The sequence below is a fragment of the Syngnathus scovelli genome, chromosome 9 (assembly GCF_024217435.2).
Source record: "Syngnathus scovelli strain Florida chromosome 9, RoL_Ssco_1.2, whole genome shotgun sequence".
Taxonomy (NCBI): Eukaryota; Metazoa; Chordata; class Actinopteri; order Syngnathiformes; family Syngnathidae; genus Syngnathus; species Syngnathus scovelli.
The window spans coordinates 5,639,900-5,663,121 of NC_090855.1; the positions used below are offsets into that span (position 1 = coordinate 5,639,900).

General features: G+C 37.7%; 2 protein-coding genes across 2 annotated transcripts in view; one reads left to right on the forward strand and one right to left on the reverse strand.

The window, feature by feature from the left end:
- The first annotated feature begins 165 nt into the window (after nt 1-165).
- mtbp (MDM2 binding protein) lies at nt 166-13,990 on the forward strand. Its single transcript, XM_049729536.1, has 23 exons — nt 166-342; nt 600-683; nt 761-834; nt 921-1,069; nt 1,141-1,199; nt 1,332-1,476; nt 1,650-1,764; nt 3,135-3,242; nt 5,148-5,242; nt 5,760-5,826; nt 5,930-6,047; nt 6,403-6,582; nt 7,681-7,791; nt 9,141-9,281; nt 9,806-9,896; nt 9,999-10,157; nt 10,442-10,537; nt 10,654-10,914; nt 10,999-11,156; nt 11,638-11,750; nt 12,797-12,910; nt 13,462-13,527; nt 13,611-13,990. Exons 1-23 carry the CDS (start codon nt 282-284, stop codon nt 13,650-13,652), a joined length of 2,607 nt encoding a protein of 868 aa, XP_049585493.1. The 5' UTR covers nt 166-281; the 3' UTR covers nt 13,653-13,990.
- Nucleotides 13,991-16,837: 2,847 nt separating this feature from the next.
- The window catches only part of sntb1 (syntrophin, basic 1), a 32,703-nt gene continuing 26,318 nt past the window's right edge, over nt 16,838-23,222 (reverse strand). Inside the window, exons 7-8 of the mRNA XM_049729831.2 lie at nt 21,518-21,747; nt 16,838-19,217 (exon numbers count right to left, since the gene is read on the reverse strand). Coding sequence (XP_049585788.1) covers nt 19,125-19,217; nt 21,518-21,747 — 323 coding nt within the window. The 3' untranslated portion in view covers nt 16,838-19,124. The remainder of the gene's footprint in view (nt 19,218-21,517; nt 21,748-23,222) is intronic.

Sequence of the window (23,222 nt, forward strand, 5' to 3'; positions counted from 1 at the left end):
AGCTCAGTAAGGGAAAAAAGTATCAGTTTATCTGTCTACCTGAACTTTTCATGAAGGCTTTCAATTTTATTTTTTTCTAAATAGAAGATACCATGAAAACAGGACGCAATCAGTACCGTTTAGCCAATAATATTTATCTCCAGTAGGTGGCGATCGCGTAAAGTCTTGCTAACAATCTCAAAACAAAAGAAGAGTACCTGGTGGGAAATTTGACGGGCGTTGCTGCAAACAATCGTAAAAAAAAATCGTGTTTTATGTTATTGATCGCAAGTTAACACGAAATGGACAGATATGTGTTAGTTACATCCATCTGTCAGGCGAATAACGACGAGGAGTGCAAATGTAAGTTTTTCTTTCCTTGTGTGAATTACCGATCTATCAGCGTTTACTAACCTTCCGGCTTAGATTCACTTTTTCAAGAAGGTACAACCGGTGTTTGTTTATTTCTGCTCATCCACTTAAACATTTTGCATAAACAAGTGGAAATGCGTGTAGAACTTTATTGTATTAGATTGCGCAAATGTACTTAATGTTGTGGCTGCCTATTGTGCAACAGAACAGCAATGGAATAAGTTAATACCTAATGTTGTCTTGCACAGGTCTGGCCCAAGTGAAGCAGATTTATGACCAAATTGTGGCATTTTCCTCTCAAGAATCAGCCAGAGGAATCTCTGTGCTCCCAGGTGCGTTCAGCCATCAAACCATCATGTTTTATTTTATTATAATATGTTGTTAACAACAGACTTCCTCCCCATTTTAGCGTGTTCTCTCAGTGGAAGCCCTTCAGTTCAGCGGTGGTACTTTGCTGTTCAGGCTTGCCATGGAGAAATGCTGGTAAAATTTTTGAATTTTGAATTGAATTGGATGAATTCTTCATTGAATGAAAGGTGAAAATAAACCTGTGCTTAAATGCATTGCAGTTTTGCAGCTCAGACTGGGAAGAGGTGGAGGCAGTCCAACAGAGAGCGAACAGTGAAGAGGAGAAGCAAACAACTTTGGATCTGTGCATTGGTTCCCTGTGTCTTCAGGAGGGATCTGTTCAAAAGTGCGACGAAGCAACGCTAACAGAGTGAGATTTCACTTCACACAGCCAACATGTGCCAGGATTAGGAAGAAAATGTTTTATTTTTTATTTAATAGGTTGCTCGAGGAGGCTGCAGAAGGATTGCATGCATTGGCAGACAAACTTCCACCTCCAGGTATAGTTAACCAATCCATATTAAATCATTTATTTCATTCTATGCTTTTGTGTTTTCTAGATCCTTTAATACTGTCAAAACTGTTCTGTACATTTGTTTATTTATTTTTCTCTGCATGACCCATCCCCTCAGGTAAAGCATTGTTAGATATACTGGTGTTTGGGTGTGCTGAGGAGTGTCCTGCATTAAAAATCCTGCTTCCACTACTGGGGGCCCTTCGACACATGAACTGCTGGCACTCTGCTAAGATCACTGTCGTCAGTCATCATGCTGCAGGGTGAGAATATGTGTTACTGTCTCTGTGCCGCTAGGGGGCATTAGTGGCATAATATGAGCAGGTGACAGACAGGATTTTTACTCGTATATTTTGGTTGATTTTTATCTTCTCTTGAACTTAATATTTGATCTTATGGCATGAATTACATGTTGATCACGTGATCTTTGTCTCAGGTGGCAAAAAACTGCATCTTTTCTGAATGCTGGTCTATTGGAGTCCACTGAGTTAACCAGCTGTATCAATGCAAATGAACTTTGGAGAGGGGGCATGGTGATCAGAGAGAAGAAGGTAATGCTGGAGGCATGTGTGTTATGGTTATATTTATTTACATTTGCACTTTGCAGTTTTTGCACAAATGTATTTTTCTTACCCTCGCAATTATTTGGCCCCGGGGTATGATTAACATGCTGAAAATATTTTTTTTGTAGACATGACTAATATTATTGCTCTCTAGTAATCACAATGCTGCAAAGCAAAAAAGTGTGACATTGTGGTAAATCATCCTACTATTATCAAATGTGTTTGCATGCATGTGTTGTTGTTTTTTTTTGTGGAATAATAACTGTGAAGGGAAGTTGCATTCTTTTTAAACTCACTGGCAAAAAATTGCATAATGGCAGATCTTGAAAAAAAAATACAGCCGCTGGTGTAATGCAGCAGGAAGCGTCTCATTTTTATGGGGGGTTGTTTAGGATGAAAAGCAATCTTGAAAAATACAATATGCGGTGTAATGAATTCAAACTGAGTGTCTCAGTGATGTGTGAATCGACACTTCAACTCCTCCATTTCATTATACTATCCAGATTGAAGAATAGCAGTGTGTGATGTCTTCTCAAACTGATAGTGTAGATCCCCTCAATAATTGAGAAAAAAAAATATATACACACTGAAATTACATCTTAAATCACAAATGAATACAGCAAACACGTTGACCTTTTGCAATAAGGCACTGCTAGGAGATGTAGCAGGCTTAGGCTGGCAGTTGGTGAAAGCTGCTCAGCGGGAGGAAGCAATTCCCAGAGGAATGAAAACCTGCAAACGGGCCTTGGACTGCACCGTGTGCGAATGTGTGTTGTGCTTTTCCAGCACCAGAACAACAGTCAGTTGTTGGATTTGCATTCAAAGATATTTCTGCCATATTATATTGTCAACAAACTATATCATGTCCACCCTGTTATTGTCCACAATGTCAGCAGGCTCTGGCTGAAACCTCCTATGTTACAAATTTAATATTTTTTCACCAATTTAGACTAAGGGTCAGTCCAGTATGTGGGATTTATTTTTACAAATTATTGACCAATTTTCAGTGTTGGCTCGCTCTCTTTGATGATGTAAATAGGTGAACAAACGTCACATTTTTAGGGTGTACTGGGAAGTGTTGAATTTTGAGGTACCAGCGTTCCACCCAATGTCAATGATGACACAGCAAATTAACGTACAGCAACGTTTTTTTTCCTTTCTTTTTTATTCCCATGACAGCCATTAACATATTAGTTGGGCCTGAATCTATGTGACACTACTGGTTGCTTCAAAGAAGTGCAATGCAATATTACTTCCATTACACCATCCCTAGTTCAGCGTGAGAGCCCACATATGAGTTCATCACCTGCTGCCTCACCTGATATTTTCTCTTTTTATTGTTTTTTTTTTTTTTTCAGAATGTGTCAGAGCTTCGTTTCAGTGGCTTTTCTTTGCACGCTCCAGTATATAGATCCAATCTCATGGAAGAGCCATGCTTTACTGCAGACCACAAACTACACTCTGAGGTGATTTCTTCTTATGACTTAACTACCTACTCAAGCTTTGTTTATTCTTGCTGTGGACATTATATGCAGAGGAACATTTTAAGTAAAAAAGAGAAATTGATCACTACAATATTAAAGATAAATAAAATATGACTTAAACAAAAAATGTTTTTTGGGGGTATCAGGAAAACCTCTCATCCTTGTGCATGATGTCATGGAAAAGTTTCAGGATTAGACTCACTTAGCATCTTAATGTCTGTGTGTGTACATTTGTAATATTTGCCATAGACCCTGAAATTTAACATAATGTTTACTAATTAAACACTAATTGTAAGCATGTAAATAACATGTAGTGAAAAGCAAAATAACAAATTATGATTTTGAGAAAAAACTTGAAAATTCTTTGTTCATTCACGTCTGTCAGGAATCTTCAAATTTTGAGTGTATTTATTTCGCATGTTGCTTTGAGCCATTATTTACAATATAAAATTAGTTAGTTTTAATACAAAGCATATTGGAAAGTCTGGCTAAAATAATTTCCTATTAGCTTAGTTCTTGAGTTGCTATTGTTGTATAACCTGTGACCCACTCCATGATTTTTAAGATGGATGACATCACTGCTGCTATGTGCCCTGTAATAAAGCCAGGACATGTCACTGTTCAAGCAAGTAATGATAGTACTGCGTGAATTTGTGGCGCAGACCCCCGGTGTTTGTTTAAAAGGTGCGTAGTGCACAGTGTGAAAGCTGTGAATTTATTTAGAGAGAACACTCAGTGTGAGACAAGGTCCTTAATAACAGTTGGTAAAGCTCTGCATTATAATGAGCTTTCTGATGTAGATTAATAACCATAACAATAAAAGCCAAGGGGTGTGCACAGGAAGGTTATGGTTAGTATGTGTCCATAATACACAGAAAAGACTCCGCTCCGCGTGCGGTTGTGCCTGTATTAGCGAGAAAGAGAGGCATATGGTGGGGATCGTCTTGGCACACAATAAAAAAAAAAAAAAAGAAACACTGAAGGATAGCAAAAGTGTCCCAGCACTCTTGTACAAACTACGCTCCATCACGATCTTGAGTTTGCTTGACAACAGTGGCAACACTCTGAAAATAAAAAATAAAAAAACAGACAAGTTGATCTAATGAAACATAACAAATACATATAATCTCTCTAACGCTTAAGTCGCTGTCTACATAAGAACAGTTTTAATTTAAATAGCAGTGATGAGCGATCACATCATCACACTCACCATCAACCAATACATTAGCTTAATGAGCCAAGCAATTTCAAAGGGTACAATGGTGAATGTAAAACAAGGATGTTTCACCCTAATTTGTAATAGTTATAAATAAGTTGATTATTATGGTAAAAACAGGAGAAATGTTTGCTACAGCTTAGTGAGGAAATAAAAACAAGCAAAAGTTTTTTGCAAAATGAGAACGCAACCAGCACAAACACTTTGCACTAAAGATGTTCAGTGGATTGTTTGAATAATTGCATTGGCACACCAACGCGAAGCCAGATTGCAGACTTGACCTTTGTCGGCAGTGTGAGTGACTTTTTAGAAAGAACACTCACTATGTTACATGACTGAAAATAAACACCAGTTGGTTCTGTGGGCTTTCATTCGCCTCAGATAATTGCCATGGAGGTGCTTGTTTCAAACTGACTTGTGTATCATTCAATTTGATCTGATTTAAATGAAAACCATTGTGCTGCAGGAAATACAAAATCTCAAACTGTGAAAATTAGCTGCCCACTCAAAGCCTCCCAAGAAATAAAACTTTACAATATATAACAATTTGTCTGTTATTACAATCGGCCACATTGGAAGAATCTCAAAAGCGATCTGGGCAAATAATTATTGAACATTCCTCAATTGAAAGAGTGTTTGAGAGCTGTCATTCCTTTTCTTCCTGTTTGCAGGTCTTTCATTACTACGCACCAGTTTTAGACCTGCTTCATCTGATTACTTTGTCAGACCTGCCATTCTTCCTGATGTCCAACACACACTTTGAGCTGTATCCTCACTTCTGAAGTCTGTGCTTCCATGCCAACAGTCAGACCTCGAGGACCCCACAGGCGATCAGAGCTTCGAGGACCTGTAATAACTTACACTCAGTTTTAGATGCAAACCGTACCGATAGGAATGCAAATGGAGGACGCTTTTAAAAGTAGGAAAACATTAAAGAGCCTGCAAACTGGTACCTCCAGGCTAAAAAAAAAAAAAGCGTTTACCCCAGCCCCTAGAGCAATGATTGAACTTGCAAAACACCACCATGCTGCCACCACCCCCTCAACATCATCATAACATTCCTCATTCCTCATCACAAGATTGAAATTTCCTTGTAATTGACAAAATATAATCACAAGTTTCTAAATAACATTCAGTAATGTTTCCAAGATACTTTTATAGCACGAGTCATAAAATATGGCCTCACTCGTTTTGAACCCCGCTTTTAATTCATTTCAACTTGTTCTGCAGCACCCTTTTACTTGTCTTGCTCTATTTTGTACACCTTAACAAAAAGAACACAGAGCACTTTCTGGGAAGTCAGTCAACTCTAAACTTCTTTTGGACCAGCTCAAGTCATTGCGTGGAAGGGTATTAACTAGTTTGAACACTTCAGTTTTCTTCCTTTAAACATTTTGTTTTCAATGTCTGCCACTGCCATTGTGAGAGAATCAAATATATTCTATGTGCTCAGGTCGGGGCTTTATTCAGCCTTTCCTGCGTCGTCACTTCCATCGCACAGCCATCAGCAAGCCAAATCAGCTCCCAGCGCTGGAGAGAAACTCTAGCCAGAAGACCCAAGTCCTTGCCCAGTCAGTTCTTTCATTACCTCATTAAATGACAAGTCATATCTTGCGTATAGGAAATAAATTGGTAACTGGAGCTACATTGTCACAGATGATAAAGCCTTCTGTGGATGAGGCAGACTCGCAAGTCAAAAACACTGTTGGAAAAATCCGAAAGCTATATTAAAGATATGACTGATACAACTTGATTGTATTTTTATGAAAATGAAACTGCAGAAAAAATGATAGGGGGAAAAATAGGGTTGAAATTTTATCCTAATATAGTAGGTTTTGTATTGTAGCGCATTAGCAAGTTTTATCAATATAGCTTTAAGCAGAAGAATATCTTTGTTTTGACTCACGCTAATATTTCATCTTGCAGCACCTGACATCGAGGTTAAGGGAGAGAGTGCTCACTACTTCCTGTTGGTCCAGGGCTCAGGCAATATCGAGGATGGAGTCTGCACAGTCAGGGTCTTGCACTCTGACAGTCAAATTAATGGCGTGCCCGCCATGGCAACATTCTCGGGGCTGTCTGAACAGAAGCTGCTGTCATCATCAGGTGCGATTTATTATAATGCTGTGTGTGTTTCTGTAGTCTCATTTACTCAGTGTGTTTGTACTTTCATTTATTTTTCCTTTCATTTAACAGTGAGGAAAACATTTTAGAGGCATGAAGAGTATTTAAAAGGGCAGAGTTGTTCACGTCAATGTTTGCGACTTGGGGTAAAATGAATGCCAGCAGTTTTGTTAGCCTTCACTTCTTGAAAAGGATAAGATGACAAGGTTGTGCGTGCCAAAAATAAGTTGATTCATTAAGAGATGAGCAAAATGTAATAATTGGAAGTAAAAATGAATAAAGCATCAAAATCAAAGCACAAAATAAATAAATAAGTAAATGAAAGAGGAGAAATAATTGCCATGCTAAGTGAGGTTTTTAACAAGATGTTTGCAGCTACAAATAAAAATAAATCGGATGAAATAACACTTTAAATTGTCAGATGATATTGATCTCTCCTTTAAGTGAAAAAGTTTGAAGAAAATAGATAACAATTCATTTTATATTGTTATACAGATTAATACATAGATTGTGTTTGTTTGAAAAAAAATATGGGAAAAATAATTGCATAATAAATTGCAATGGGAAAAAAAAAATCACAATTGGATTTTTTTTCAAAATCATTCATCTCGAGTTGACAATCATTTGTGCATCGGTACTTTCTCCAAAAGTATGACCAATTGTTTTAATGGATGTCCTTGTCTGCTCTTAGGCTGCAAATGATATTCAAGAAAGTTTCTATGATTGTTAACATTTTATGCAACCTTCAGAAGACATTTGTAAAGTACCATAAAATATAACCCAACTCTTGTGCTGTGAGTCAGCAGAGTTTTCACTATAAGTCATCTCCATGACAACATGATGGCTTTAGTTCTTGGGGAAAAACATGTTTCACATTTTTTGGAGGTTACTGCCATTTTTGTTTATTTTATTCAGCTGAATTTGGGGCTTTTACTATACTTTATATTGCTTTAAGATGTAATGCAGTTTAAGGAGGTGTCATATGTCCCGTGAATGAAGCTCTACAAAGAACATTCTCAGCTGGGCTGGTCATGCACATTTCTCTGGCCTTTTTCCATTCACCACTTTTTCTCCATCCAGGAGGCATTCGAAGCGACATCCTCTCTCTGCCTTGTCTCCAAGGAGACGGTCTTCTGAGGAGAGAGCGGAAGGTGGCTGAGGTCCAAGCACTAGTGATTAAAGAATACTCCAGTAAGTACTTGTTCTAAAAAAGCTGATGACATGGAAAGAAATGAATATGAAGAGATTTATAGGGTGATGGAATGTAGAAGATGTACGTCCGGAGCCTCAAAGCTCATGTCATTCGTTTTATAGTTCACAAAAAATATTTTCATTATACATGTCATATCATAATTTTATTAAATTCTTTCACTTCACCTTAGAATCACCAATTTAATATATAAAAGAATGGTGGTGCCCTCGTGTGCTTGAATTAACATTGAGGTCATTTGTTTGACTCCAAATCCCGCTTAAGTGCTTTATAGCTAAGAAGAATAAACTACGTGAACATTTCATAATCATCCCGACTAATTATTATCATATCACATTATTATATCATCACACCAATAATAAAAGAAACAAAATGAAAAACAAACTCACAGAATACATGCTCTAAAGATATTACTGTACGTTTTATTTTCAATGCAAAAATATAGCTATACTTACTTGAGGGCTAAATTTCCATATTCGCTATAAATTACAGCAATCAATGATCCCTCATTGTGTGTGTGTGTGTGTTTTTTTTTTTATGTGTTATACTAATCCCACTGAAAGTCAACAACCCAATAGATGCAGAAGATAAAACCTGGAAATATGATTAACAAATATAATGTGTACTGTATTAATTTGCTTAATATTGATGTAGTAATTTTCTACTACTTTGCCCCACTAAGGTAGCTGAACAAGATAAACTAAAATGTTATAATACTGTAATGTCAGTATAAATTATACTGACTGAGGCTCAGTCTCAAAAAACAAAACCATTATTATTTGTTTGCTTCTTAGTAAAACGGGTCCAAAATATCCTATCAGTGGCTTCAGTAATTTTCCATGTTTTTACTTCAGGCACTTGCTAGCGCATAGAATGATTCGCAATATAATTAATTTACCGACAGACAAAGACAGCGAAGCTACAGTAGAGTATAGTAAGATAAAAGAAAATGAAGTTCTTCAACCTTGAGGAGACAAAGTCTGGCTGCGCTTTGACAAGACTGTGAGGAGGTTATATACCACAGCGCTAATTCAAAATTGCAATATATTCAATGATTTCACATCAAATTGAGGAGGATGCCTGTCTAGTTGTGTAATTTAAGAAGAAAAAGAGGAATAGAACATCAGCTTCTGTTAAGTACAGTACTATAGCATTGCATTGAATGAGCCTGGGCGATAAAGTATTTCTGATGTTTTATTTTCCAACACTTATTACTCTGTGCTCATACATTTCATAATAATGCTTCCAATTTATATTTTTCGTCCTTGGTACATGACTACAAATGAGAACTTGTGCACCAAAGTGTCAAAGGATCTGTTTGTGTGTCCAGGACAGAAAAAATCCACTTTAATATCACCCAATGACTTGAAGGCCATTCTGAGTATAGCTAGGGAGCAATACTTGAAGATGACTGACTCCATGCTTCCCCGGGCCTCTTCTCTGACTGACACCTTGGACACTAAGCACCCAGGTAAGCATATTTATACTTGCATCTCAAGCACTTCACATATCTTAATTACTAGAGTATCCAATTAGGACAAATACTGTCCATGTAATAAGTATTTTATTTCAGATCACACAGCCAAAGAAAATGCAGTTGTCTTACATCAATGCAGTGCACACATTTGTTTGTGATTGAATTTCCATGTACCACAGCTTACGCATCTTGACCTGGCTCGAGCTAAAAGTTTGAATAACCGCTGCAATCCATCATATAGTGAATTTTTCCGTATAGTGTGCTCATAGAGGAAGTCCTGTAGGTTTGTGTATGATTGCACCAGAGGTCTTTTGTTCTTGTTACAAAAAGGGTAGTAGTAAATTACCTGAGATGTACGGTTCTTTTTCGAACCTTCGTTCTGTTCTTGACCTCATCTGAAGATTAATGTATGGCTCGACAACATAACAGCAACTTCAAATCTATTACAACGTTAAGGGGCAATGTCATTTGAGCTGTGAACTTGCTACATCAAGTCGGTTCTATTTCCTTTATTGCAGTAGAAACAACGTCACATGCTCAATCTGTATGGCCAGAGCAGAGCGTCCTCCACAATATTGAGAACATGCAAAAAAGACGACAGAGACGAAGGTAAAAATTACCGTGTGGTACCTCGGTGATCTATTTGCAGGATTGTGACTTCAACATATGAACAGTGCACTGCAATTACTAATATTATGTGTTGTGCTTTAGACTTAGTTTGTTATGTTCCGGCTCCAGTGATAGCCTGCTTGGTCCTAAAGACTGTCCAAAGGGTTCTTCTACCTTACTGGATGCCAAAGAACTTTTAAAACACTTCACTCTCGATGGCAAGCCCACCAGTGAGCTGCAACCTTTGGCTCTTATTAGAGGGTAAGACAAGTCATTTGAATGAGCGCTGCTTACAGCATTTTCTGAGAATGTAGACTGGCAGTTGGAGACAGAAGGAAAACAGGATCTAAAAAAAAAATTGTTTATTGGCAAATAAAAAAAATCTTGTGTACTGCAGTTCAAGGTCAGGATTTTATTTTGATCATTAGTCTACCTGAGTAAAACCTCCGTGACCTTTGTTGGAATACCATTTGGAGGGAAACACAATTCATTGAGTATGACAGACCATCTCATTCTACTTTATTCTCTGTGCTGCTTTTCTTCAGTCATAATGCGTTCCAGTTGTCGCCAGACTTGTGTCCTAGGAGTGTCAGTGAGATGTCCTTTCAAGAGGCCACGACCTCCCATTATCACGGCATAGAGTATGTATCTACCACCTCAAATTCCTTTGTGGTGATTGGATTCTTTTCATTGCACTTCTTTTTTTTTTAAATATAATTTAACAATCTGCTGGTTTCCTATCTTTGGTTTTATATAGCTTCTGCCTAGATAACCAGCGCTCTATGGAGCGAGATAAGGCTTTTGTGCGGCTTCAGTCCCGTCTCATTCGCTACGAGACGCAAACCACCTGCTCCAGGGAGCCGTGTGTCCTACCGTTTGCCACCAGCCCCGCCCCCTCTCCCGCGGTGATGTCAGAACCGGGAAGTGTACCCGATGGGGAGACTCTGCAGAACGCTGATGTAGCCCGACTCAAAGGCAGGTCCTGGGATACTGATGTTGGGGGTTATCCCCGCAAGAGGTAGGTGGAGGCATGGATTCATGCATGAGTTGGTGGAATCATTTTAGTGTTTGACTGTGATAACTGTTTCAATAAATGATACAGGCAGGCCAAGTCAGAGAGCAGCGACTTGGTCTGTTCACAGAGCAATGGCAGTAATGGGACTCAGCTTACCATCAAGTCGCAACGGCAGCAGCCCAGCAGATCGCACTCGGTCTCTTCTTCCACTCCCTCATCCTCTTCTGCTTCAAGAACATCATCTGGTATAGTCAAATCAACCTAACCGGCCAAAAATGTAGCTCATAAAAAAGCATAATAAAAGACAATTTCAAGTAAAAAATCTTTACTGGTATTTACATGATAAGTACTGAAGTGGTGTTATGGTATTGGCAGGTTGAATGTGGTGTATTGGGATGGTATGCCTTTTAGCTTTGTGGGTGATGTCAGGGGTTGGTGTCATTTCGAGTCTTTGTGACTGTTCTCATTTTCATGTGTGTTTGACGCTTGTCCCGTTTAATGAACCTCATTGATAGTCCATCTTTTTTTCCTCATTTACCTGAGTGGCAGCTTATTAAAAGCTGGCTTGTACCTTAAATTTTGTCCTGCAACTCTGAACGATCAAGTGTCGACTCGTAACTTGAATTACTTGTAGTTGGGGCATTGTGAAGTCAAGGCACTTTACACAGCATGTTATTGTAACTACCTTAATGTATTACTTTATGGTTTGCCTTGGTTTATTCTTAGGTTTATTGAAGCAGTCTTCAGCCGACAAACTTAAAGCCCTGGAGCAGAAGACTGATCACAAACTGAAAGACGATAAAAATGCCAAGGAATCGCGTTCCCAGAAACACAATAGGGTAAGTGTGTGTGTGTGTGTGTATTTTGATAAGAAATGAATGCAATTTAATTTGATTATTTTCTACGTTATTATTGTTACCTAACACTTTTTGAGTCATTTTCTTTTAAAAATGTTGCTTTTAAAATCTGTACAAAAAAGAAAAACAGATTTATAAATACTATAACACATTGTGTGTCGGAAATTCATTGTAAGAGCCATTTTAAAATGAAAACATTATGCAGACCCCCTGAAAACTGATGAATAAAAGCCTTAAATCAAGTGTACCACTTACTAACACACACACGCAAACTCCTACACCGGAGGCCGACAACAAATTCACCTAATGTCCATCCAACAAATGAGGATCGTATAACTATAATAGATTTAGCAAAGATAAATGATGCATGTTTAGGATGTTATCACATGCTGTGCTTGCTGATTATTTACAGCCTGCGCATACTTTGTGTGTAGACAGACACACTCACACGGAAACGATGCATGACCACACACTCACTATTACCTGCGCACACGTCGCCGGCTGAATCCCGACCTTGATGTGTTCCGATCCGTGGACATTATGCTAACAGGAGATGTGTGCAGTCAGCAATACTAATGTGCAGGTCCTCTGCACGTGTACAAAAACAGTTGTCGCAATTCAGGAATAACGACAGCAGTTAATTCAACACAGAGATTAAAAACCGTCTGCTTTGTGGAACGGAAAAGCACCGATGATCCCCCAGTGTGATTTATTATGTTTATTCAGATCATCTGCTGTCTAAAGAGTGAAGGTGGCTCCATTTATTTTTGAATGTATGCTGTCAACTCTTTCAGTGAAACAGTGCACCTTTTACCTGAGAGCCCCCGTAGTCGTTTTAAAGACACTTCTGTGGAACGCCATCCTTCTCCAAAGTCGTGACGTTTTGACATCCATTCTTTAAGAAGGAAGCCTTGCTAAAATGAGTTTCTTTGAACCAAGTTGACGTTAGCCGATAAGGGAATTAACGAGTAGATTTAAGGTTTTAGTATTGTGTCCATGAAAATGTGCGTGTCCTCTGTTGCCCTCAGATGCTGCAGGAGGTAGTTGTTAAAACGCTCAAACAGCACGGCATCAGTGCCGAGCATAAATGCTTTGAGGCTTGCAGCAAGAGACTGTTTGATATCTCCAAATTCTTTCTCAAGGTTGGTGCCCACACACACTCAGCACTGTCCACTCGTTCACTCTGAACTCTCTTTTAGTGCTTTGGCTCCCTCCCGCCACGAATGTAGTGTCCACCATATGTCGTTGTTTTGGTACCAATGTGTGCAACAAATAAACCCCAATGGGAACACTCCCTTGTTTTTCTTCCAAATATATATTCATTATTTATTTTGTGCTCCCATTTCAAAGGCGCACACAAAATGAAAAGTTGATTTTTTGTTTCTAAATAAATAGTGTGAAATTAAACAACCAAGTAGATTATTGGTTATCTGCCTCATTTTGAAAAACTTCCTGTGAGCGAGATTTTCTGTTCCTTCGCCCCACTGTTACGTCATAGACTAATTATGAAATTAACCACACCAAGTTTTTTTTTTCTGAATATTGAATTTAAAACAAAAACAGCTTAGAAAAACAAACTAATTTTGTACTTATTAGAGTCTTTGTATGTTTTAGAAGAGAGAGCTTTTGAGCTTTGACTTCAAATTTTCACTTAGCTTGATTAAAAAGAATGAGTGAAACTGTTTGTTCTCAGGATCTGAAGACATCTCGAGGTCTCTATGATGAGATGAAAAAGGCAGCTAGCGGCAATGCTAAACAGGTAAAATCAACATGCATCAGTGTTCCTTTTCCACACATTAACTCATGAAAATACTCTTCAACTCATATGTTGCGTTATTATAGGTCATTGACTGGGTGCTGGAGAAGAATATAAAGAAATCATGATTTTAACAAAAGCTTATTGAGTCCTATTTTAATATGTCCATGTTTTACGTAGGCATGTTTTGCTAGTTTGTTGGAAATTCTTTTAATTCAATTATAATTTGCTCTTTAAATTAATCTTTTGTTTTAAATACTCATAGATTTTTTTAATTGTAAATGTTTTTATCTAATGTTTTACTTTATGTAGGATAATAAATGTGTTTTTAATTAATATCCTGTTGTATTCCTGTATGCAACCACTCAATAATATTAATTAAAAATAATTATTGTAAATACTGCTGAACAACACTTGTATTCCATAAACAACAGAAATAAAAATCAGTAAGTATGGCATAACTAAACATGCTGAGCTTTTTGTTTCTTCCTGCGCTCGTCAACAAGGTCCCTTGTGTCTCTCAATCAGCTCCCTCAGCCACTCGTGTCCTGTGCAGGTGTTCCATGTTTATCACATCACTTGTATTTAGTTTTGGAATCATTTATAGCCTACACGACACAGGACAACTATTGTGCACCATACAAAGATGAGATTAATTGAAGTTATGAACCACTAACTATAATTCATAATCGTCACAATCGGTCACTGACTTCTTGGTCACACTTCTCACTCTCCCAGCTTGTTTCTCGGTTCAAATATTGCCTATGCAAGGCTTGTGGGAAGGGGCTTCTTGATCTTTTGTTTGTTAATAGGATGACATCTCCCTCCCCTTCCCCCAGCACATCGTCAAACTCTTGCACAGCTCATCAAAAACTCGAGTCATGCCCATCTTTGGTGTTCATTCGCATTCAAGCCATTTGTCTCTGCTTCAAAATTGCCATTAGGACTGTCTGATGTACGACAGCTTGTCTTGCCTGTGCATTTGTGCACGATGCCCACAATGCATTGCACTCACCTGCATTTATTACTTATTCATCATGGATCATGAAATGGTAAAGAACATGAAAAGGCTTTGTGCAAAAGGGGGGGATTCAAGGTTGTTGCAGGGACTTGGCAGTGGCATCCAGAACATTACACGCACACACACAATTAAAATCTCTTTTATCATGACGTTCCCAGAGTTGAAGTAAAAAAATAGGAGCTGCCAGTGTTTCTGCAGAGGGAAAGGCAATGTTGAGTGCAAACACACATGCATTTACCTTACTTTTTTCGTGTAGTATGTGTGTGTTTGTATAGCACCCAGACAGCAAGAGGGCCACAACAACATACCTGACCCTTTCTAAAATGGCTTTGTTGTTTTTTTTAGCACAGTATGCATGAAAGCATCATCCATCCATCATCCTCTTGTCCATCAACAGATTATAACTGGGACACAGGAAGAGGATGATCATGTGCTTTCCATGCCCTTGAAAACATTATTCATTACATTGAAATGAAATATATTAGAGAAAGAGCCAAATAAGTAGATTGTTTTAGGAATTCAACAATATAGACATAGCTACACTTAATTGTTTGATCAGTTTCAATTGGTTTCCAATAAAAACTAACAATGGTGTTGCTTTGAAAAACCCTTAAAGGTCAGTTCAACTAACACAGTTTTAAATTAGTTAAAAAGTTTGATTTTCTGCCAAAAGCAATTCAGTAGCCACAATGTCCGCTAGCCAGAAGCTGCACTGTCTTTGTTTATGGAATATGTATTTATTGTTTCTGCTCCAATAAGATACTTGCTTTTACTGGTCTACATGTGGGAGTGTTTGGATTAAGCACTACACATAATTCAGTAAATCAAATAAAAGCAATGCTCAATATTGCTAGCTTCAAATTGTTTCTCTCGTTCTCTTTGCCAGTCAATACCCATAAAGGTTGATGGGGAGGCACCTTTAACAAAGTGAAAGACTTGCAAATCAAACCCAGAGGACAAGCACCTCACTTGCAATCATCTCTAGTTTAAATAATCAATGCAAATCCTCCAAACATGTAAGTTCGTGTTTCTTTGGGCCTGTCAGCCTCTCATCTTCCTGAATAACTTTCGGAACTTTCCAATTTCCAATGCAGCCTGTTGGGTCCCACTCTCCCTCCTGCAATCTTAAGCTTCTATAGCTTATTCCCTAGCATGCAAACACACAAACAAGCAAATAAACCACAACCTGTAAGGACCAGCCACAGGCGGGCGAGGAATGCAAATGGTGAATGAGCCAAGATGCTACTATGTAACGCATGAACAAGTTACAACACCTGCATGTATTGTCTTCGACTGATGGAAGTACACGTTCACATCAAGTCATAACAATGATCCCCCCCCCCCCCCCCCCCGACTCCCTCAAAAGAAACTGGAGCTAAGTAGACTGACTAAGCACACATGCAAGACACAATGGCAAGCTGACAGCCTGAGGGTTGACACGATCAAGTGAGAGCCAAGACAATGAAAAATAGTACACACAAGGGAAACTAGTGAACCCTTTCTCCACCCACATATTCATGATTAACTATTAACAAAGTCAATTATCTGGCTTGGCACCTGGAAGAGTTTCCAAGCATATTTTTTTTAGGTATGGGACATTTTAGTTTCACCAGTCAACTTGACACTGCCAATCTGTGTCAAAATCTATATATATATTATATATTTACTGTTACTGACATTTTAAGTTCAACAAGATCGCAACCATTAATCACTCATCAAAAATGATTGATTAATCTTCTACCACTTTAAAACGCCTGCTAGTTTACTAGCTGCTGAAAATATACTGTATACGCTTCAAACCTTTGTGGCCAGTTGCTAATGAATCTAGCAGGCAATCAAAACAAAGAGGCGACAATATGTGTCATTGAGGCCATTCTTCTCTGAGTCAATGGAAAAGCTCAGTGACCGTGCATGGATGGGCAATTTATTGGTGTATCAGCCCTCACACAACACTACCGCATAGAAAATTCATTTGCCATATTATAGTTTATGATCCACAGAGGGAGCTGGACTTAATTCACGTTTAAAAAATGCTCATAAATCTTGTGCTAAACAATCCAAGTCTATAAAGTTTCTTAACCACACAAATGTGTTCATTACTTTGTGGCAGTGCGGATGCTAGCTCACTAACTAGAACTAAATCATGTCAGAGTCGCAATTGTGCACAAAGTGCTCAGGACAACAAAGTTATTCTTAGGCGTCTTCTCTCTCTCTCAAATCGTTTTTGCTGAGTGGGCTGAAATTAACGTAACTTTTTCTAAAAGCCACTCATTACACAAACTACTCAAACACTTTTTGCATTAGAATAATCTTTCAGTACTGTATTGTATGACCATTGACCAAATATCTGTCCTTTATGGGTGACAGCCAAACAAGCTCAAAGTGTTCAGTTGCATAATTGTGCTGATAGTTCTGCAATAATCACAAAAGAGACAAGGAGGACAACAAAAAAAAAAACATGTAATCCATTTGAAATACATCATTTATGTGCATCCATTGAGTTAAAAACATTGGTTTGTTATTCCGAATGACGAAAAGGCATTATTTTGAAGCAGCATAAAACCTCTCACGCTGTACTTTACTTGTGATTGTGATTTCTACAATTGTTGCTGCGCCTTCATAATTGCAACGGTCAATTGAGCAAGACACAAAAACATGTTGCCAAATCATTGTTCATGGTGCACAAAAAAGGGAACAAAGCATGTGAAACTCAATATATCAGATGACTACTGCTAATGTGGCAAATGTCCTCAAGACACAATGTTGCTCCGCGTTCATCCTGTGAGGTATTCCTCGCAAAAACGATCAATTTCCAAGGCACAAGAACGACGGGGCTGCAGTGTTTTGCTTTAATGCTTGATTGCTTCATTGCAAAAGACCTAACGATACTTTACTCCTCATTGTACGTTTGACTTTGGATGCTCCACATAGGCTGATCATTTGGTGGCAGATTTTGTTACATTAGAGCACTCAGTTACACGTACAGTATTGTCTTACATATGAAGATGGCAATCGGTTTTCACGAGAAGGAAAATAAATGGTCAGAGGGCTGATAAAGACTAACTACCACCATGTTCTTCGGATTTGAAATTAATAGATATAATTCATTAATTTATATTTAATGATCCCAGGCAGCCACATTTGTATTTTAAGAACAGCTGAAATTTATAGAGGAATGTGGTCATATCCTACATTGTTCTTTAGCGCAGCTACTTTTTTCATTCACCGGAGTTGCAAAAATATAAGTTAACTTTCAACACTAATAGCACAGTTGGTTTTTGAATGCAATGATCTCAAGCAATACTGTCATGTATTTTGAGTTAGTTGAGTTTTCTATTCTGGGAACATATAATACTCACAAAACCATAAGGATATTTGGCTTTCAGGTGAAATTTCAGGATGATTCTAAAATGCACTTTATTCACTTTATTTGAGCAATAAAATTTAAAACTGTCCAAATGTTCAACGTTTTGGTATTTGGTAGCACATCTTACTGTTCTCTAACAAGGAGTTGAACGATACAATTCACAACAGGTGTTTGATGTACGGATATGTAGCGAGAGATGTATTTGTACCTGTTAATAATAATAATTAATTCAATTTATATAGGGCTTTTCAAGGACCCAAACACGCTTAATAGGTTGAATAAGGGACATAGTATGAAGGAGATGAACGGACAGGAAGTACGAAGTACAACGCATGTCGATAGATGCCAATAAATTGAACGTAGAATGAAAGATCGTCTCCCGCCTGGATTACCGAATGCCTGAACGCGGCATATTACACAATACATTTCTTGCTTGATATAGAAATGCTATTTAAAGATGCTGCTCACATTTGAACTTTATAACACCAAGACGACACCTCACAATTGATCAGCGCTGAGCTTTGAGTGTCACAGGGTGTCATCATCATGTTGCAACAGTAATGCCGAGAGACTGGAAGTGTCAAAGGAAGGCAAAGGATTGGATGTGGATCAAACATCCATTGAGAAGTTTGCCGTTTAGCTTCTTAGCTAGAGAACAGAAACTTGTGCAAAAGGTATTGAACCATTGAACAGTTGGACATGTGCATTCAAAAATTCAGGTCAAATTAATTTAACCTGCAAGTGAAATATAGGTTTATCGTTAGCATTCACCCAAAAACCAAATAATTTTTTTGTGTGTATTGTATAGTTGATTAAAACAGTTTATATTGCTAACAGGTGAAAAAGTAAACAGAGTGAAATTCAGAATGTTTTCACAGATATCATGAATAAATTAAATATAATTGCTAAATAAAATCAACTTACTGCTTCTATAGTAACTGAAATAAAATTTGTGAATGTGTCGGTAATGCCCAATCGTTTTTCACGTTCATCGTATCCGTCCATCTGCTCCGAGTACATTTTGTTCACTGATGTCAGTTTCCAGCTCTTTGACAAACAAGCACGATATCTCAACCTGCTTCTTCATTGTTTTGTGGACCAAAGAGAGGCTACATTCCCTCAGCTTGGGTCTTGGACTGAATGTTGTCTATCTCCTGCACGTGGTCTGCAGAGATGTGGCCATAGCAACAGAAATCCACCCAGGGGTTGCCATCAGGCCACTAAGCCCAGCCTGGAGATCTTAGCAGAGAGGAAGGAGTGGACGATAAAGACGATTGGCTTGGGGCACGAGTGGAGGTCCAGTTGCTGTAGGAGAACAATGGATACAGTGACATTCTGGACATGTAACATGAAACACAGAGGAAGCAAAATAAACAGGCACATCCTGAGTAAGTGTAAAAAATTACTCAGGCACATCCCAAGTGTAAAAATGACATTAAAAGGTCAACATTTCCCATTGCAACAAGGTTAAGACATTCCTATTAAAATGTGTAAGAACAAAAGACCTTTTATCCTCCTAACAATGGACCATTTCATGAATCTATGACTCACTTTCTTTCCTGAGGCCTGGAAGGAAGCTTCAACCTATAAATTCCCTCTTAAACCGCTGTTTGCTTCTTCCAATAAAACTTTGATAATGACAGCTATTCTCCAGTAAACCACGGTGCATTAATTATAGTCTGTCTGCATGTTTACACTAGTCTGCTAACAACTTAAAATGCAATCAAAATTAATACGATGACACTGTTTTGGGGCATATTGTAAAGAAAAAGGGGATGGATGCTAGACAGTACAAGGGCTGGTATCTGGTTGGAAATCGGCCAATCACAATCGGTGCCCGATCGATCGGAGCATCACCGGAAAATTGAGGGAGCAAAAAAAAAAAAAAAGAACGGTGTCCACTCATCTCTACAGTAAAAAGAAAACGGATAATCAACCTTGAAGTGCAGGTATCCCTGACTTCAGTCCTCGAGTAGCATCAAGAGCTCCTTGTTCACACTACAGTTTTGGCGCCTCAAGCAGAAACGGTAAACACCTGGATAAAGTGCTTGAGTTGACAAAATGTAATTTGAAGTCTGTCAGCTCCAAATGCACCTGTTATTGCTTTAGTAAAAAAAAAAACAAAAAAACATTACTTTTAGTATATACTCTATATAGTGTATAGTTTGTTTCAAATTGTTTTATGGACTTTTCATATAGTACATGCATTGAGAAATTTGTTATGAAAAATGTAAAATACAGTATATTAAGAGTACTTAATTTGTCTAAATTTAAAGTGGCATTTTTGTCATGTTAAGTTGTCCATTCTTGAACTATTTTTTTTTAATCTGCATTAATAATTTAAGAATTAAGAATTTTGCCATCTGCTATTTCAGAACAATAAACATACTCTAAGCTGTTAAAGGATAGGTTTATGTTTATAGTACTGAAGCTGTCCAATAACAGGTTGGTGGTGTGTTTTTATGGAGCACAGTTTTTACCGTCCCTGACAAAACTCTGAATATGCAAATTATACGACAACTTCTACACGTACTTTCAAAAATATACGGAAATAAAAAAAAAATAATATATATATATATATATATATATATATATATATATATATATATATATATATATATATATATATATATAATTTATACTTTTATTTATTTTTGTTGTGGTAGTTTTGGTTCTCCATATGAAAGGATTGAACCGGGTTGGCAAGTGCATTCTTTTAACATAGCTCATATGCAGACCTTCAGTCTCATTTTCAGATGATTATTTTGGTCTGGTTCAGTCCACATCTCTCAACGGGAAAGGTAAACAGTCAAGAGCGGAGACAAATTTAGAAACAGACTGTGTCTGTGCCAAATAATGACAGTAAAGTCAACAAGATGAAGCAAAGGCCCAGCAGATTTGTCTTTCAAAAGTTGAGCTAATGAGCCATCAGCCAAATCCACAAGTGCCTTGGGATTTTGATGAAGCCGTGTTGACAATCACCCCTCATAGCCGACAACAGAGAATTTCCATTTTTACTGAGCTGTAAATAGGGAATGAGACATTTGTATGGAGACAAAACATCTACATTTACATTAGCTAAATCCCATAAGCCATGAGGGTAATTCATTTAGTCCCTTTTAGCATTTTCACTGCTGTCTATCTAAAAACTGTTAGCAAATGAAACCCACATTAATATTCATAGTGTCACCAAATGTTGATCAGGGGATGAAACAAAGTGACGGTTTCCAAAATGAAAATGCCAACATTTCAATGTTCCATTGATTTTTTTTTTATTTTTTTTTATCTTGACTGTAATTGGTCCTGACTTATTGGAAAAAAAATGCTACCTCGACTTGTTACGCAGTGATTGAATCTGATTAAAAGTCTCAAAGCAGTGGGAGTCTTGGGAGAGACCGCTAACTGCAGCTGATTTTATTTCAGGAGTTATTTTATGAGTGACCTGCAATTTCCCAACATATTGCCGGTTAATGGTTAGTCCAATAAAATACAGGTTAGTATTTTTATTTTCAGTTTGACTTCTTTTCACGGTCATAAAACCTAAACTATGATTGCTGCATGTAAACTTGTCATTTTGTGTTTTTAAAAGAAAAGAAAACACTCACAATCTCCCCTTCCTTTCCTCCAAAGTCCAGGAACAGCATTCGAACTCCATCGTCTGATGACATCCTCAGTTTTTCGAAAGGGTAGGACAGGAGCACTCGGATTTTGGTTGGACTATGGCGTCGTCCGTCGTTCCCGTTCTCAACGTCTTGGACTTTGGGTTCAGCTAACACGGAGAAGCCTTGCTCGTAGTGGATCACCAGCCGGGACTCCTGACCCAGGTAAAGACAACCTGAAAGATTTATTGCGAGTGTACATTATTTGAGTAAGAGCTTTTTTGTTCTCCATTTAAATTGTGGTTGTAGTGTAAAAGTTGGTTAACTTTTAAGTGACTTTTAATAGTGAAACCTAAAATGACATTTAAAAAAAAAACTCTGTAAATGATAACCCTCAATTGTTTCTATGAAACGGAAGAAAAAAAGTGAGTGGAAAAGTAAAAGTAATGCAGAAAGTTATTCCCACTATTAGAAGTTCAAATGTGATGTGTCCACTGTGACAAACATTTCCTTTATTTTTTTTCCCTTCTCTAATGTCCTCCAAAGAAAACAGAAGTGATCGTTCAAACGTCATATTTTTTTCATGTGATTCATATTAAACTAGAAGGCATTTCAGGAAGTCACCGTCGTTAAACGAAACATTGCAATAAATCAAATGGCGAGATGGTCCCAGTCAACAGTCATCTAAAAAAAAAAAAAAAAATTCAATGTCAGAAATTCTTGGGTATGTTAAACTTAACTGTATAAATGTTGACAGTCTTGTGCTTTTGAATTGTACTGAATTAATTTGAGCTGACTGGAGTATTAATTAGATGCAAATGTAGATACAATGACTAGGCTACTTAAAAGTATATTACAATAAATAGTTACAAATAGTTGGACCCTGAGTCTCAACTTTCATCTTCAACTGTCTCTCTTTAAATTAAGAGTAATCTGGATATGGATGCCAATTTTCTTATGTAATGTGGTCCAAATGCTTCATAAAAGCAACCATAGCTCAGCGCCTCTTTGGAAAGTGTGTAATTAATCACACAGGCTCATCGCCATACTGTATGCTCCATAGTTATTTGTTATGTCACGTTTAATGCTGACTGATTATTTGCTGGCTACATGCACCATTGGGCATCATTTCTCTGTTCAGCAGCACTACAATCTCTCTTTTTCTGCATTTCATTTGCTTGTTATTTTTCACACACCAATGTTGCGCTTTTATGTCACATCTGTTTTACTGCCCCTCAGAGTCCATTGAAGTTCCATGATTTGAAAATCTTGACATCTGTCTTGGCACACACATAAAAGTTCCCATGCAGTTGTTTTTTTTTTTAAAATATAAACTTCTTAAGCGCCTTTCTCTTGACATCATTTCCTCTACTGAGCTGCATGTTTGGGCAAAGAAGGGGCAAAGAGCCAGAGGCAAGTTATTATCTTGCTATTGTTTACTGATAGCCTGAAAAGGATGTGTATACACTTAATGTGCACGCGCGTGAGTGCTTGTCTACAGAGAAACCATATTTTCGTGCTTGCGTGTGGTTACTCAAGTATGTGCACTGCAGCTCTCTGTAGCCTCTCCAAGCATCTTGTCTGACTAGGATGGGTTTTGTTGACAGAGAAACCTCATCTACTGTAGAACTAAATCTAGCTTCCCGTTTGATCACCGATCATGTGCATCACATTATGATTGAGCACAACATGGAAATTCTTTAATTTAACT

What these genes read in the sequence shown, in the direction of transcription:
- mtbp (XM_049729536.1), top strand. Translation starts at nt 282, where the DNA reads ATGGACAGATATGTGTTAGTTACATCCATCTGTCAGGCGAATAACGAC. An exon ending in TCCAACACACACTTTGAGCT is followed by an intron (nt 5,243 to 5,759) that starts GTATCCTCACTT and finishes AAAAGAACACAG; the next exon opens with AGCACTTTCTGGGAAGTCAG. An exon ending in CTTGGACACTAAGCACCCAG is followed by an intron (nt 9,282 to 9,805) that starts GTAAGCATATTT and finishes CCTTTATTGCAG; the next exon opens with TAGAAACAACGTCACATGCT.